This window comes from Ictidomys tridecemlineatus, chromosome 5 (assembly GCF_052094955.1).
Source record: "Ictidomys tridecemlineatus isolate mIctTri1 chromosome 5, mIctTri1.hap1, whole genome shotgun sequence".
Lineage (NCBI taxonomy): Eukaryota > Metazoa > Chordata > Mammalia > Rodentia > Sciuridae > Ictidomys > Ictidomys tridecemlineatus.
The window spans coordinates 97129149-97146284 of NC_135481.1; the positions used below are offsets into that span (position 1 = coordinate 97129149).

General features: G+C 51.3%; 1 protein-coding gene across 3 annotated transcripts in view; it reads right to left on the reverse strand.

Moving 5' to 3' along the window:
• Positions 1 to 17136, reverse strand: part of Ltbp2 (latent transforming growth factor beta binding protein 2) — a 108060-nt gene that overhangs the window by 17532 nt on the left and 73392 nt on the right. For 2 of the 3 annotated variants that reach the window (XM_040274547.2, XM_021723774.3), the window contains exons 10-18: positions 14865 to 14987; positions 12173 to 12337; positions 11719 to 11919; positions 10629 to 10648; positions 9372 to 9411; positions 8498 to 8611; positions 6278 to 6406; positions 5486 to 5614; positions 628 to 747 (exon numbers count right to left, since the gene is read on the reverse strand). In XM_040274547.2, coding sequence (XP_040130481.2) covers positions 628 to 747; positions 5486 to 5614; positions 6278 to 6406; positions 8498 to 8611; positions 9372 to 9411; positions 10629 to 10648; positions 11719 to 11919; positions 12173 to 12337; positions 14865 to 14987 — 1041 coding nt within the window. The remainder of the gene's footprint in view (positions 1 to 627; positions 748 to 5485; positions 5615 to 6277; positions 6407 to 8497; positions 8612 to 9371; positions 9412 to 10628; positions 10649 to 11718; positions 11920 to 12172; positions 12338 to 14864; positions 14988 to 17136) is intronic. The other variant, XM_021723775.3, reaches the window with a different exon arrangement.

Here is a 17136-nt window from a genome sequence, read left to right on the forward strand (position 1 = left end):
AGAGGGAGGCACCGGGAGAAGAAGGTAATACTGGGGGTGAAAACAGTTGTGTTTTATACCATGGTGGTAGCATTGAGAAGGTGGGCTCTCCCTTCTCAAGGCATTGGGAAGGTGGGCTCTCCCTTACTCCAGGACCCTCCCAAATAAGGCAAGTCTTGGCTCAGGAATCCTGGGAAGGCCTAGCCTAAGCTCGGGTCCAGGGAAGTGTTTTTCACAGAAAGAACCTTGATTTACCCTCATTTATTAGTGTTTTAACCAGTCTCAGGAGCATAAGACCTAGTCCTTCTGCAAGGATTTGACACCCTGGCCTGGGAAGAAGGTGTCTAAGATTTAGCAAGAAGACAAAGGCTCCCATACAGACTCATTCTTCCACTGCCATGTGGAGAGAGCCATTTTTCAAAGTAAGAGGGCAGAGATGTGCAGAGATGCTCCCTGAGTGTCATATAGATTTGCACTTCTTGCTACAGGGGGATGTAAAAGGTCACTGAGGGATAGAAAGGCTCAGGAGTTCACAGACATGTTCCTGACCATAGGCGTGGGCTCAGCATCATGTGGACAAGCTAGAAGAGGAGCTGGTGATGAGTAGTGTGTGGGGCAACAGGCTGACTCCATATCGCCATTCCTTACCTTCACAGTGTCCCTTCCTGACCATGGTGTAGCCCTTATCACACTCACAGTGATAGGACCCCTCTGTGTTGCTGCACCGCCCTCCGCTGCACACTGATGACTGCACACACTCGTCTATATCTGCAAACACACAGGATGGCCCTGAGTCAAAGGCAGCTCTGAGGGGGGAGGGGGTGTTCCCAAGGCATCCTTTCTAGAGGCTAAGGATAAGGATGCCATGCCAAGGTCCAGTAGAAGGGGGCACTAGCTGCAGCCATGCTGGCCCAGAGGGCTCCTGAGCCAGGTCAGAGATTGCTCAGACCCCTGCTGACCCCTAAGCTCCTTTTTTTCCCATGGAGTAGCTACTTTTGGGGACCCTGAAGACCCCTTCAGCTATCTTCTCATCCTGATGCAAAGGCTGATCTTGAGTCAAGTGACAGTCTGTATGGCATGATCTGAGGAGGCCAACAACACACCACACCCTTCCTGGCCCCAGTACAGTAGCCATTTGTGCTACCCCTAGGGGACTTTCTGAAAGGTTAGGAGAGGTTTATGTCATTGTCCAAAGCGTTCTGGTGTGCCATGATGATTCTAAACCCCAGCCTTGTCTGCCACTCCCCTATTACATACCTTCCCAGGGCTCCCTGCTACCTCCAGCCCTCTAGCCCTGTCAGACTGGCTCCCGAGCCTGGCCTGGCCTCACTGTGTTCTCTAATTTGCACACACCCCTCGGTATAACCTTATTCCTAGCAGATTTCCACTAGCCCAACCTCCAAGTCTCCATTCACATAAATGCCTCTGCTGGGAGCATCTTTCCTCTCATCCATTGCCAGCAGATTCCTACTCCTATTCCAGCAGTGACTCATGCATCAATTCTGGGTCCTTGGGACCATTCCCCATTCCCTGCCCCCACAGTCAAATTAATCACACTGCTCCTCCCCAGCACTGGTTCAAATACTCCACAGGATCCTTCTGAAATGAGATAATCCAGGTGAAGTGTTCAATACTGTGCCTACCTGGCAGTGGTAACCATGAAGATGTTAGCCGTTATCATTCCAGCATTAAGCCTACCTCATAATCCAGGCTTCTTGGCCTGGTAAGTAAGATCTTCCAGGATTCAGCGCCCGCCCACTTCTCTCCTTGTTTCCACCTCTCGTCTCTTCACCTCCTGGTTTCTGACACATGGGACCTGCCTCTGAGCCTCTGCTTGTGCTGTTTGCTTGCCTGGAATGGTCTTCCACCCACCAGTTTGACTATCTCCTACTCATCTTTTGGCAAGCCCAACCCCTCCTCTCCAGCCTGTATGCTCTTTCCCAAGCTTCCCTTTGGTCTCAGACCTTAGCACAACTGTTCACTGACTGGCTTGTTTCTCCCTAACCTCTGGGGATGTGCGTTATTATCTTGGCGTCTTCCAAGCCCGGTACAGAACCCCAGTAAGTGCTTATAAAGGAACCCAATAATAAGTCTTTGTTTAGGGACAGTGTTTTCATTTGAGCAGTTCTTCAGAAAACCCCAGTGTCTGGCAGAGGTGTCACATGCGTATTCCTAGGCTCCCATCTGCAGGCCCTGACCCTGCAGTGCAGAACAGGCCCAGGAACCTACATAGTAAAAACTCTCCAGCCATTTGTAAATAACTGGTCTTCACTTTGAGAAGTTCTAATCCCAGTGAAAAGAAAAGAACACTTTTAGGCAGAACCATATGTGGAAATTTGATTAAAAAAAAAAACCCTTAAACAAGGTGGGGCTAGGATCACTGTCTGAAGATGGTGTTGGGAAAACTGACTTTCTGTATGAAGAAAAATGGAAACGGAAAAGGGGGAGCGGGGCATGTTCTTGACTGCCTTGTAAAGATGGACCCCAGATAAATTAAGGTGCCCCGTAAAAGGTAAAGATAAAACATTTATGAAAAAAGTGTAGGAGCATATTTTTGTGACCTAAGAGAAAGAAAGGGCTTCTTCAATAAAACCTCCAAAGCAAATTAAAATCAAGGCAAAAAGATGAATTTGATAGATCAAAATTAAGGATTTACATTTAAAGAAGGACAAGTAGATAAGGTTAGCAGAAAGAGAACAAAATGAGAGTTGTAATATCTAAACCCAGGCAAACATCTAGCATAGAGAAGAGGCTCCTAAGAAGCCACAAGAAAAAATAGCCACCAACCACCCCAGGAACAAGTCATTGACACATGAGGAGACCCAAAGGCTAATGCACAAGGAGATGCTCATGCTTAAGAGCAATATAAATACTATTTAGAATGTTTATGTAAATACTTAATATTTAAATAACATGTTATTTCTACTTATATTATCTTACACAAGTTGTGATGACTTCTATTAATAAAATATAAATTAACTGATTCATAAATAAAAACCAATATGAAATGAAATCATTAAAATAATGTGATACTACTTTATGAGACTGGCAAAATTTAGGAAGTGTTATGCTGGATAAGAGCTCTTCAAGCGGCAGCCAAGTCCCATGGGGGTGGGGGGACTTTCGCTGACCTTAAGCCCCACCCCCTCTCCCAGCTGCTGAGGCTGGCAGAGACATCTGGACACCCGGGCTGGCACAGAGCAGCATGCCTCATCAGGGCCAATCCTGGTGACACAGCTCCCTGTGGCAGCCAGGGCTCATCCTGGGCCAGCTCTCCGAGCTGGGTCTGCAGAGAGCAGAGCCTCTTTGGCTACGACACCTGCCCAGGCCACTGGAGCCTGGAGAAGCACTGCTGCCTGAGCCACCTCCCTGACAGCCAGCTGACCCAACCACCACCTTCTGTTACACACTCCTGGCTGCCACTACCTGCAGGACAGTGTCCAAGCACTTTAGTCTGGCACTTGAGTCACTTCCCAAACTGGCCTTGACTCCTGCCACTTCCTCCGTGTACCCCACTCCAATCATACTGACTTGATCATTATTCCCAGGGTGTGCCAGGGAATACTACTCTGGTCTCTATAGAAATGGTTCCCTTTGCCTGGAATAACTTCTGCTCCCTCCATTCCTCTTCATGCTTCCTCCATTCCTCTTCATGCTCACAGTGGTGGCCAACACCCTTCATGTAAGGGGGTGTGTCATTGGAAGCAAATCATGCTTTGGAGCTGGAGTGACTTTGATTCTGTTTTGAGTTCAACCACAACTAGGTGTGAGGTCCCTGAGTGTTTCAATTCATCTCTCTAAACCTCATCTTCCTAAACAATAAAATGGGGTTAAGGACTATATGGGTTGGCATGATGAGTTTTATAAACTAAAATAATTAGGATAGGGCTCACATATAATAAGTGCTCATTAAATGGCAGTTATTATCTTTGTACCCCAGTTAAGTACCCCATTGGGAAGTCTCCCCCAGTTCTCTCCTACAGAGCTAGTTGCCTATTATTCTGGAGTCCATAGTGTTGCCACCCACATTCATGTATCTCAGTATCCTCAGCTCAGCACAGTGCCTGGTACCCAGGGGCTCCATGCTTGAGTGTCACTGAACGGTGCATACTCTCCCACTCTTTGTGAAGTTGGGTGATCTGTCCCCTCTTCCTCCATTCCCCAACACAATCAAGTGAGAGAAGCTGGATGGCTTTGGATCTTGCAGACAAGATTCTTGGGGGATCAGAACCTAAGGGGACCTTGGCAGTGGAAGGATACACAGCTTCCTCAGGCACCCCAGGGGGACTGTGAGTGACCATTGGGCTTCCCTGGTCAGAACCAGCAATGTGAGCTTCAGAAAGAGGCTGTGCCATTCTCAAGATGAAGGCTTCCTAACAGTTATAATCTTAAGGTGCTGTCTGAAAAGTGCTTCCTTATATCCTTTGTGAACTCATTCATAAAAATATATGGGGAATTGTGGACAGCCAGTCTGAATGATTTCACATTCTCCTTCCCTGAGCGGAGAGGCTCTGACCTCACTACATCTCATAGTGACCTGGACATTGCCCCAGTCCCAGAAGTTTGAGAACGCGTCTTCAGACGTAGGCATGTTGCCCCATGGATTAAGCTATGCTCACCTGTTCCTTTGTGATATTATCCCTTTGCCCTTTGGGATAGAACTTTCCAATGAAACACTTTATGTGTCCCCTTTTCTTATTTTGCCTTTGGGTGTGGCCTTCCTTAATGTCACTCAACCTGCTGACAGCAGACATCATAAAGCTAGACTCAACCCCTGAAACCTGACCCCTTGCCTCATTTGAATGGCTTCTCCTCAATAAAAGGGTCAGCACGTGCTGCTCTCTCTCTTTCTGCAGACCCTTAAGGTCAGAGGAGCTATACCAGGACCCCCAAAGAAAAAGAGATCTCTGTCTCTTATGTGTTATTTTGCACAGCCCAGTTTCCCTGGAGTGACCCCCTGTTTTAGTTATGAGGAACGTGACAGGGAGTATTCTATACTATTAAAGGGTCTGCACTGAAGAGTGTTAACCAAGGGTTCCCTAGTGGTGGCGCAGTTCTTTCCAGGGAAGCTCAAAGCCCTGCAGTGTCTCTAAGCTGCTGGGACCTGAGCTCCTTTCTCAGAGGCTCTCCAGCCTGCCAGGAGTCACAGTTCTGCATCCTCACAGGCTGCCCCCCTTCCCTAAAATGAAAGCTCCTTGTCACTCAGGGTTTAGAGACCTGAGTTTTGATCCCTATCTCCAGCCAAGTGTCCTGATCCCCTCTTGGCTCCAGGCACAATTCCTTGAGGCCTGCAAACACTGCCTCCTTGCCATACCTGCGTATGGGCAGCTTCCTCCCAGCTCCAGGCCAGACCCCCATCTCTCTTCCTGTGCCTCCCGTGCCCACCCCATTGCTACACTGTGCCTGGGGGCTGTGAATGTCTGGTTCCTTACTGTGTGGGCCTAGACAAACTCATTCTCCTCCGCCCATCACAACCCAAAGCAGGGCCAGGGCAGGCTTGGCTTACCTTGACACTCCTGGGTGGCCCCTGAGATGACCAATGTATAGCCAGGATAGCAGAAGCAGGAGTAGGATCCCACGCTGTTGACACAGCGCCCTTTCCCTGCGCAGGGGTCCCTCAGACACTCGTTGTCATCTGACCAGAAGGAGGGAGGGAGGAAGGTCAGGGAGGCTAGCATGTCTTTCTCTGAGTATCTGCCAACAAACTGCCCACACTAGGGAGGGTGCTATGTGGCATGGAAAGGGTGAGGATGGGGAAATGAAATTATTTTGGGTTGAAAGCTAAAGGGTTGGGCCATCAGGTCCACCCAGGCACTAGGGGCTGGGGTGACTGCTTCCGCTTCCTCCCTGCCTTTTGACCCCTTCTCTCAGTGGCCCATGATCACTTTCTTTCTCCTTTAAGACCACAGAGTGTGTGTCTCCTTTGCACAAAAATATTGCAGAGGGAGGAATGAGGCCCACACTTGATGATTTATCTTGGCCTCAATCTTACCCAGAGATGGCCCCAGTGGTGACAGTGATCTGCTTTGTAGGCAGCAACATGGCTAGTTTAAGGGGAGGGTGGCCAGGTACTGGCTGGGGTACCTCCTACTCTCCTGGGGCTGGAGAATCATTGGATGGGGCTCATGGACTGGTCTTCTCCAAAAGGTCAAGTTAGCTTTGTCCAAAGCGACTGTGCTTCTAACTATTCAACCACACGGCACTGCTTGTACACTGCTTGGACTCTGGACTCCATCCCCTAGTCCCTGCTCCCATCTATCCTGGCCACTAAGAAGGTGCAGGACACCCAGGTAAATACCTGTGCAGTAGGCCTGGCTGGGGTGCAACTGGAAGCCAGGATTGCAGACACATCTGTATCCATCTGGGAGATTCTCACAGGTTCCAGGGCCACAGATGTTAGTGGCTCCAGCAGCACATCTATCAATGCCTACAGGAGACGGAGCAGAGCAGTGGGGTGGGAGGCAGTGGAGTGGGGTAAGGAGCGCCTGGGGGAAAGGGTTTCAGGGTCTCGGATGACCAACAGAAGTCCATCCCACCTTTGCCAGGCCCCCCATATCCACGTGTATCATGGCTTCGTGTAAGACCCATGGGGCCTCTGCTGGATCCCTGAACCCTATCCAAGATGGGCCTCTGCTGGGTCCCTATACCCTATCCCAGATGGAGTTCACAGTAGTGCGTTCCCCGGCCTACAGGGATCAGTTCTAATTACTGACAAACAGCTGGGAAGACTGCTGAGCCACCAGCCCAACCTCCCCTGAATGTGGGTGGCTCTCATCCACAGTGCCCAGGGCTGCTGTCCCTGGCAAATCCAGCCCAGTTTACCCTGGACAGACAGATCTGTGGAGCAGAGCGCATAGGGGAAAGCACTGGGGGAGAATGGGGGAGGAGGGCTGGGCTCTTTGAATAGGGTCTAGGATGCCCTGAGCCTGATGTGTGAGCAAGGACAACATGGAAAGGGTTGTGATCAGAGCTGTCTCAGGTCACTCAGGAAGCAAGAGGCAGACGGACTGGTTGGGGGGCCTGGAGAGCTCCTAGAAACAGGCCAAAATCATTGAAATGAGGAAATGTCTTGGGTGACACTAACAGGGTAAAAAGTAGGGAGACAGGCGCTAAGTTAGGAAGCTGTTTGGAGGGCAGACTCCAGGGCTGAGACTGCAGAGACGGCAGAGAATAGTTTTTTTGAATTGTATCCCTAAAACTAGAGAAGCACCTTGCACTGACAGTGTGTCAAATGAGTGAATGGATGAATGAATGGATGAATGAGGCTTTCAGCATCTGCATCTGCCTTGGGGTCTTAGCCTGAAGCCCACACACCTAGGGCTCCCTGCCTGCCCCTGCCACTCTGAGAAAGCCCTGGATCTCTAAGGAAATGGATGGGAAGTCACCTGTGTGTGGACACAGAGGGCTTCACAGTATTTGCTAAACTGAACTAAACCCAGTGTATATACTGGCTACCTTTTCCTGGGCCTAGCAACAAGTTTGTGCCCCTCTGGAGACCTGTGGGGGTCCCAAGCCAGGTTCTATATGCTGCCCAGAGGGTGAGGTTAGGGGATGGCAGGGGAGAAGGGGGGATTAGGTAAAAGGCTGAGGTGGGGCTTTGTTACACACATTGTTGAGAGACACTGCTGAGCCTGGCCCAGCTTCCCTGTATCCCTTCCTCCAGACCTTTTTTTTTTTTTTTGTCAGAGACTCAGCACTCCCAGCTGAGTCCCTCACCGGGTACATCACATCAAGGTCTGTGGAGCTGAGCCTAGGGGGAGTAAGCAGGGGACCCTGGGAAAGCCCGAACCCCACGCCACTCCTCACTCTCTAGACTGTTCCCTCAGGCTACAGGATCTTTCCCTTTGCTGAAGGAAGTCCAGGGCTGTGGCCACCCTGCCTCCTACTCTAGATGATTGGTCTCTGGATCTCAGTCCCTGAGGCTAAGAACACAGCCAGCCTCTAGAGAGGGCAGGCTCCAGGGCACACATGTGCACAGGGAGCAGCTGCGACACTACCAGTCTGGCTTCTCTTGAAACAAGTCCCCAGACAATGGACCTTTGAGGAGGGCGCATTCCAAAGCAAGGTGGATTTGCCAGGGATCTCCCCCACACCCGCCTCTCACCATAGCTGACCAGAGGGAGCAAGCAGACTGCCTGCTCTTGGCACTTAGACAACCTTGGGTAACAGAACTTGGTTCCTTCCTGAAATGGCTCTCCCTGGGGGCAGGCAGCCCGCTCCTGCCCCATGAGCCCCCCTCAAGAGGGTACCCTGATTTTCCTGGAGGCCTTTGAGTAAGCCTCCCCAATACCCTGCATCCCTTCCCTTCCCCATCCTGGGCTTGAGCAGTGTCCCAGGGAAGGCCCCTGTTCACTAGGAGGACCCTGTGCTCTTTATAAAATGAGGCAGGCCACAAAGCCTGGACAGAGTCCACTGGAGACTGTTCATCTGATTGGAGATGCCCCTACCCTGGAGTCAGCTCTGAACAGTCACAGCTCCCAGGGTTGGGGCCTAGAGCTTCAAGGACTGCTAGAGCTACCTGGGGGGGCCAGGGTCACTTGCACAACAGTGGAGGGGGTCACTTGCTCCTCTTCCCAGGTCTCTGGAATCCCTTGTCCAGGCAGTGGTGGTGTGGGTCTTCTGATGTCATCACCTACAGAAGGCAGATGGGAACATGGCCCCCAGGCTGGCACTGACCCTTCCCTCCTTCCTGTTGTTCAGACTCACAAGAACCTAGAGCCTAGGTGGGTCACCCCTTGTGCCTCCCAGTCTCTTGAAACCTGACCTGGCACTATATAGAGTTAGAGAATTCTAACATGCATTCAGTCTCACCCTCCATTTTAGGAAAGGAGACTAAGGGTGTACAAAAATGGCCCCTTGTCCAAAGTGAGCCAACTTAATAGAGGCAGAACTGAAGCACTTCAATTTTGCAAAGCATTTCAGTGTTTACAGAACTCTATTGCAAATATCAACACCCACTGCCTGACACAGCAGGGCAGGTGGCAATGTCCATTTTATGGGCAGAAACTCAGCTTCCTGGTTTCTGAGCACAGCTCCAGTGAGAGGCAGACCCACAGTTTCAGGAGGCAAGACAAGGCCCCTGGGGAGAGATTCTGGGGACCCAGCCAACCCTTGTTTCAGCTAGTGCCTCCTCTTTGGCCTGGTTTACACACTAAATGGCACCATGAGATTCAGAGTGAGGTGGATAGGGAAATGTTTGCGCAGCATCACAGGGTCTCTTGCCAATCCCACAGGTGTTTAGGGCTCCCAGAGTGTGTATATGCCACTATCATTTGTGACTTCCTCCAATGTGAGCTTCATGGACCAGCTCATGCATTGTAACTCCACTAGACTAAGATCTCCCTTTCCTTCCCTTCTCTTTTTCCCAGGAGCTTCTAGGAGGAGGGACTCACCTGGGATCCAGGCAGGTAAGTAGGTGACGTTGGTTGTTATCTGTATGAAAATAGAAGGTCACTTTGGATTCCTCTGTCATTTGCATGACATGTAAGCTCCCCCCGACACTCACTCCACCTAGGCTTCCTGCCAGCTCCTTCCCTTTCATTCATTTAGGCGGTGATGAGCTCTTCCTGTGTGCCTGGCATCCTGGTGGGCACTTTTATCTAAGCTTTTAATTAATCTGCTCAACTGCCTAATGATGGTAGCTTGGAATACTAAACAAGCTCATGTATGTTTTGTGCCCGCTGAGTGTTGGCACATGGCAGAACACCAGTAGGTATGGTATCAAGGCTATGATACCCACATTACAGACACAGTGATAGAGGCTGGAGAGGTAAACTAGAGCATCCAGGGTCACTGGACCAGTGTGGTGAAGCTGGAACCCAGGGCCACACCTGGTGTCCCCCACAGCAGCTGTGGACAGAGGCAGCTAAGCAGTGGAGAAGTGGAGGATAAAGAAGGATGGGATATAACTGGGACTATGAGGGCAAGGAAGGAAAGCCTTGTTCTGGGAGGACAGCCTGTGATGCTCCTGGTGGAACACAAGCACACAAGAGACACAGTATTGGGGGACGTCAAGTATGCAGGCTGCAGGTAAGGGGAATAGTAGGGATTGGCAGCCTGGCAAAGGCTGAAACATGCCCACTTCTGCTTCCAGAATGGTTTCTAGAAGGATGCCCAGTCCTGGGAGCACAGGGGAGTTCTGGGCCCAGGGAAGGGAGTTGGATGTCCCTTCTCTGTGGGGCCATTTGAGACTCTTCATAGTGTGCCTATACTTCCCCGTGAGCCACCCGCAGAGACCTTGTGGTATAAGCTAAACTGACTCAGGAAGTGCCAGATCTGGAATGAACTGGAACCAGCTCTGGATCTCATACATGGCACTGAACACTAGAATGGCACAGTCCCTTCAAAGTTCCCGAATGGCCAGACCATCCCCGTCAGAGGGTGCTTACACAGGCTGCTCCATAACCAGGGCTGTTTTTATCACTGCCATGAGGGGACAATGGGGTCTTAGGATCAGCACCTCTCCCCCTCCCTGCCACTTCATCATCTCCCCAAGTAAAATACGATGTGGAGAGGAGAGTCTGTCCTTGGAAGAATAGTCTATCCTTCTACTTTTCCTCCTTCATGGGACACTTCCCTGGGGCCCTAGTGGCTTCCAGTTCCCACTTTCTACCACTTTTACCCCCTCCCTGGTAGGAGGACTTACTCACCTGGCCAGCCTGAGAGTCACCTGGGGAGGGAAAGGTTAGAACATGAGCTTAGGGAAAAGTAGTAGCAGCTCTCAGCCCTTCACCTGTGGCCTGGCTGCTTCACAGTCTGCACCCCTGATCCTGTCCCCAGAGGATGAGCAGCAGATCGACTCTTCTTACCTGCCTCTGCCTGCCCTTCCTACCCACTGGGACTGATCATCATAGAAGTCCAAGTCTGCAAGTAGCCCAGCTCAGCCTCTTGATTGGTGAAGGGAAGTCTTCTGATTTACTTTAAGGCCTCCAGTGACCAGAAGTCCTACCCCTCTAGGCCAGTCCACCCCATCGGTCCTGTGACCCACCTCCTTGAGCTGCCATCTCCTTCTGGCCACATGGGTCACTCAGCCCCCTACCTTGGGCGAAGGGCCAGGGAACAGGGCTAGATGGAGAGGAGTTGCCCCAGGTTTGGCCAGTGCTCGTGTTCATGACAACAGGGGCTCTGTCTTCCCTGTCCTGTCTGTTCCAGATTCCTGGGCCCATTTTGGTGATTGCACAGTTGGCTTGTTCCTAATACACTCACGGCCTCCTGAATTCAGTGTTGCTTAGTAACCTGGGCATGACTTCATGGTTTTCCATAGCACCTGCCAAGGAGCTTCAGACCCAGGCTTTTTCTGGCCGGGCACCTTCTGAGTCCTAGGCAACTGAGCTGGAATTAGTGCTCTGACCCTAAGGTCAGGGCAGGGGACCAAAAGCCTACAGGTGCTCCAGGATTCACTTGCAAGCGCAGTAACCACCAGACCCAAAATCTGGATATCTGGGCAGGGGATTGAGAGGCTCGGTCAGCTGGGAAAGTATTACTGCAGACCTCTCCCACCTCCACAAGCAACCCCCTGGGATGTGGCACTTCTTGACCCCACACAGGAAAGGAAGGGGATGAGGCCTTCTGGTCAAGCCAGGCCATGAGAGAAGGCTCCCAGGGCTGCATACTGCTGCTTCATGTTCCCTTTCCTAATGCCCAGAAATGGGACCCCAGGAACACAGGATAAACACCTCAAGCTTCTTCGAGGTGCTGAAAACTTAGAGGAAAGGGGAATATCTCCCGCACTCTAGATACCCTTGTCAGGGACGGTCCCAGCTTCAAGCCAGGTGTCGGTGGCTGCCCGGAGTGACTGCCTCTCTGCTGGCTGGGGCAGGGGCCTTTGCTCCCTCGAGGGTCCGGCCAGCTCCTCCTCCTCAGCTTTCCTCATGGACAGGCGGATGTCTGAGCTTGAGTAGGTGTAGCCATGGCCAGCAGGGCAGATTTCCCTGAAGGCCTCTGCAAAGCCAGCACCAGAGGACAAGCTGAGTGACACAGTTCCTGCAGGAAACCAGGCCCCTCCCCCTCCCTCCCTGTAGGGGACAACTGTGGCAGCAAGGAAGGAAGAAGCTCCAGGCTGGGACAAGCACTTAAGCAGAAAGGGAAGACTAAGAGTCTTCTGGCCTGAGGGGGTCTACCCAGGCTGGGGAAACGGTCACTGACTTTGAGGAAGCCCCTTGATAGCCAGAGCTGGATGGGGACAGGGGGTTACCTGTGCCAGGCAGGGGACACTTCTCACACTTGCTGCCCCATGCTTTGCCCACACGGCTGCAGCAGCATATCTGCTTGGTGATCTTCTGGGCCAGAGGCAGGGTGCAGGTGGCAGGCCCCAGGGAGCGGTAGCACAGTCCCTGCTGCATGGAGACAGCCTTGTCCGCTGCAACAGACACAACCCATGGTGATGGCAGGTGGCCAGAGGGAGGGGCAAAGTGCAGACTGAGGGCCACAGATAGAAGTGTGTCTGGCTTCATGTGCTCAGACTAGCCTGGCCTATGTCTCAGTCTGGAAACTGGGGACCCTGAAAAATGCTCCCAAGAACTTTGGGAGGAATGCCTGAGCAGAATACTTCTGAGTCTCCTCACACTGTCCAGTTGGTGAGGTTCTGGGCTCTCTCTCCTCACGTGGAGTAAGAATGAAGCTTCTTGTCTCCAGTTGCTGCTTTCCAGTATTTACTAAAGTCCCCATGTGTCCCCCTTTCTTGTACTTTGACAGTAAATACTGAAGAATAGTCTCTGATATATTATCTCAGTGGAAGATGTGGAGGCCATGCCAGGTTGTAAGAGATTTGATTCATTAAAGGACAGACTAGACTCTCTGCGGGTGAGTGGAGGAAGGGGGAAGAGGACAACTGTCAAGGCTGAGGAGTCCATGATCCTGGGTGCCTTGGTCAGGCTAACTTCAAATCCCTATGCCTACTGAGCTACACAACTCCCTTGGCCTTGGCTTTAGCATGTATAAAATAAGAATGATAATGATGTGCCTTGGTAGTGGGCACCTCTGTTTCTGCCTGTCCAGTGTCTATGCCCCATATTCTGGTATAAGCATCCTGGTTTCTACGGATACTGCCCCCATTCCCAGCTTTGGCCCTCTTCCTGGCTGAGGAGGCATAGTCCATACCCCTGGTCAGTGATTGAGCCAGGGATGGGCACATGCTTAGGAAGGCCCAAAGATAATAAGCTATGGGACTTTACCTGGGTTGTTAGAAAAGAGGTTCTCATTTTTAAATTGAGTTTGCAAGACAGAATGTGGTTTACCATAGCATCTGGCAGCCACTTTGAAGGAGCTATGAAACTGACCCAGGAAAGAGAACAAGAAACCACAGGGACATGCTGCAGTGCCTAGATCCAACCAGCGAGGCCACACTTGCCCCCAACACTTCCTAGTTTTGTCAATCAATTATGTTTTACTTAAGGTGGTTTTTCTGTCGCCTGCAACCCAGAGAATCTTGACTAATACACCTTTACAGTGTCATAGAGATAGGAGCAAGGTATGTGAGAGTGACTTGTCAAGATCACATGCCACACACAGGTCAACTGTCAGTTCATGAGCCCTGGATATTCAGGAGCAGTTTCTGTCTCTAAGAGCCTGCTCCTTTGGGAAGAAAGGGTCCTGTCCCATGGGGTTTCGGGGGGAGATGACCCCAGTGGGGACCGGCCCCTGTAGACTGCTTTGCTGACCCTGCTCAAGTGCAGCAAAGGAGGGAGGGAAACATCCCGCCACCCCCACCCACAGGGAGAGGAACTGCTGGAGGGGGCTGGAGGGGTAACACTGAGGAGGAGTGAAAATGAAGAGCTTCCCTGAATTAAGGGTCTCTTTCTGGGACTAATAAATAAAAGCCACCTTGGATGTTGAACACACGTGCTTGATAAAGGAATCCTAAGTGATGTGGAGGAGAAGGAAGGGTTGGAAGCCCCTCAGGGCTTTTATCACCCGTCCTCGTTGCCCCTGGGATGTTTCCTGAGGGCAGCAGGATGTGCTCTCCCTTTCTGGGCTCCCTCACTCTCCAGGTCCACCTCCTAAGGTTCCTACCTGGAGGCACTGGGTCTAGCTGCCCTTCCCATGGGCTGCTCCCTCTGGGTGGCACCAGAGTCTCACTCCTCCCTGTGGCCTTCCTAGTCCCAGTACCAGGCAGTTTGCAGACCTAAGGGTTGGCTGCTGCAGGTAGTCCTGCTGAGCCGGAAGTGGCTGCATCCCAGGGGCCAGTCAGTACCAGTCTGTTCAGCTCTGGTCTGACCTTCCTGCCCAAAAAACCCCCTGTGGGTTGTGTTTCAGCTCTGCCACTAGGAAGTAGGGCAGGAGCTGCCAGCCTGTGTCCCTCGCTGCTGAAAACTACAGAGGTAACTGGAAACAGAGCTCCCTGTGTGTACATGTGTGCCCGCACATGTTAATGCTCATGACTCATGACATATACATGTTCATGGACATTCAAAAGGGACCACAGGATTACGGAAAGGCCCAGGGAACAGTCAGCTGCACCACTAATCTGTGTATGGTCCTTTAAGAAAGGTCACTTAGCCACATGACCATGCTGCTAAGTGCAGGCGCTGGAAGAAGCAGCCTTGGCTCAACCAAATGCTACAACAGGGGTAACACGTGTATCCCAAGGTCAATGGGGCAGTACATGGGACAGAAATAATCAGAGAGGAAAAATAAGAAATAGAAAACTTGAATTCCAACCTGCAAAGCCCCAGAAGGAAAGCTCAAGGCAGAACTCAAGTCAGTAACTACCTCTCTCTATTCCCTCAGGATAGGCCAGTCAGTTTGATTCATTGCTCCAACTCCAGGCTGAGTAGCAGACACCGGCCCTTGGCACAGGGTGACAGGGCCCAGGGAAATATACTGCTCTGGGCTTGGCCAGTGCACCTGGAGGGTGTCCCCCATCCCTGGTCCCTGCCAGCACTCACATACACAGCGGCTCCGCGACGGATCCAGCATGAGGCCAGGTCTGCACGTGCACAGGTAGCTGCCCCGGGTGTTCACGCACTCTGAGTCCTTGCATAGGCCCAGGGTCAAGCACTCATTGATATCTGTAGGGATGGAGGAGAGACCAAGCACCTGTCCCACCGAGGTCTGACAACAGGGAGGGGCTACTCAGGGGTCTAGGAATGCTTTCTCCAAATAGAACAACAAGATGGCAACAGAGCTGCCATTTCTTAAGTGTTATGCTTCTTTTTGTGCCTCAGTTTCTTCATTTGCAAAATGGGAATAACTACTAGACAGTGTTTTGGGGAGGATAAAATAAGAGAAAAATTGCAAGCTGCTTGGTTCAATAACTGGCATGGTCCTAATAGTAAGAGCTCACATTTAGAAAGCATGGCTGTCATGCTGCAGAGTACACTGGGTATTTGATGTACATTATCCCATTTAACTCTCACAAACCAATTTGCCAGGTTGGTCCAAGTGTCCTCATTTTATAAAGAAACTGAGGCTCCTCAGTCTTGGTGACTCTGGTAAGTGGCACGCAGAGGAAACAGAAAAGGGGACTGTCTGGGTTGGAGAGATAAATGACAGCCAAGTCCTTTTTTATTTATTCTCTTTCTTGAGAGCCCGGAGCACATCTGTGGAGCCCAAGACCCTGGGGAATTGTCTACAGGGAGGGAACAGGAAGAAGGAGGCTAGGGCATAGTGCTGAAGGGGCTGGGAAAGGAGGAGCAGGGTCAGCAAGGGTAAGCCGAGGCAGAGGGCTAGGAGGGCATGTCTGCAGGCCTTGTGAACACCTCAGTCAGGCTGCACACCCCAAACCCGCGGGGGCTTGTGCTCTTCCTCAGGCAAGAAGGTGCATTCGCTTCCTCTATCCTGTCTAGAACTTCTCAGGCTGCATATTTTTCCTACCAAGGGGAAGTCCCAACTCTCACACTCCAAGAAGTCAGGGGACATTTTGGTGACAGTGCCTCTGTGAACCATGATAGTAGCACAGATGCTGAGCATGAAAGGCCAGGGCCAGCCACCTGGGGCTAGGAGATAAGCCAGGCAGCCAGTCATGAGTCACTGGCCCACTTGAAGGTTTGGGAAAATTGGCACAGGAAGAGGGGGTCAGAAGATGACGCCATTAGGACACCAAGGGGTAGCATGCCTTGGTAGGACACCCCATCGGGGCAGAAGCACTTGGAGACATCACTGAGAGCTGGGAAGGGAAACCCATCCACATGCTTCCAGATTGTCCAGAGTGACACATCTCCTCACAAACCTGATGTGCCTTCCTTCACTTGAGAAGCTTCTGGGCTCCTTGTCACTCTAAGAGGGAGCCCCTAGCCCATAACATGATATCTAAGGCTCTCTTCCATGTTTCAAAGCCAGCGGGTGAGGAGGTGGTTCTGATGAGATCCTGTGCTACCTACCTCCTGTGCCTCCGTAGGCTGGGAGTCCAGCACCTCTCAGATGCTCCAGTCAGCTCATACTGTCCCTGTTCTTATTCCCTCTGCCTGGAAGGTCTGCACCCCCTTTAGCTGACCAACTTGTGCTCATTTTTAAAGTCTTGGTTTGGGTACCACTTCTCCCTGATCCTCCCAGTCTGGAATAGGAATCCACCACTGGATCCCATGGCACCCATCAAGAACCTTCTCTCATTTGTAATTTGTTTAGGGAGCCGTCTTTACCTGAGGCAGGGATTGGGTCTTGCCTATTACTGTGTATTTAGCAACTAGCACAGTGATATTGCTCACAGGACTCACTCTTATATTCTTTGGAAATAGGAATGAAAATAGAGAGGAGGGATGGGGCCTGTGGGTGCAGGGATAGGCAGGTTCCTTCCCAGACTTGGGGACCAGGATTGGCTGAGGGGACAGGACTGTAGCGGAGGGGCTTGGTATCCTGTATCCAGCTCTAAAAAGGAGCTCTAAAAAGGGAGGGAAAGGGGCTGGGGTTGTGGCTCAGTGGTAAATAAATAAATAAATAAAGGTATCGTGTCCATCAACAATTTTTTAAAAATTGAAAAAAAAAAGGGAGGGGGGTGAGGGGAAGGGAAGAAAGCTCATTGAGAATCTGAGAATAGTCATAAAACATAAAACCCCAGACTGGTAAACTAGCAAGAGAGGATGCTGGGAATTGTGTAGATATGAACAGTCCTATTGTGCCACCAAGGGAAAAAATACAGAGCCCTCCCTGTACCTGCTGTTCACTAGGCCCTTAGCCCACTGTCTTGGGGAAAGTCTGACCCTGAGCTAGGCTGGGCCACAG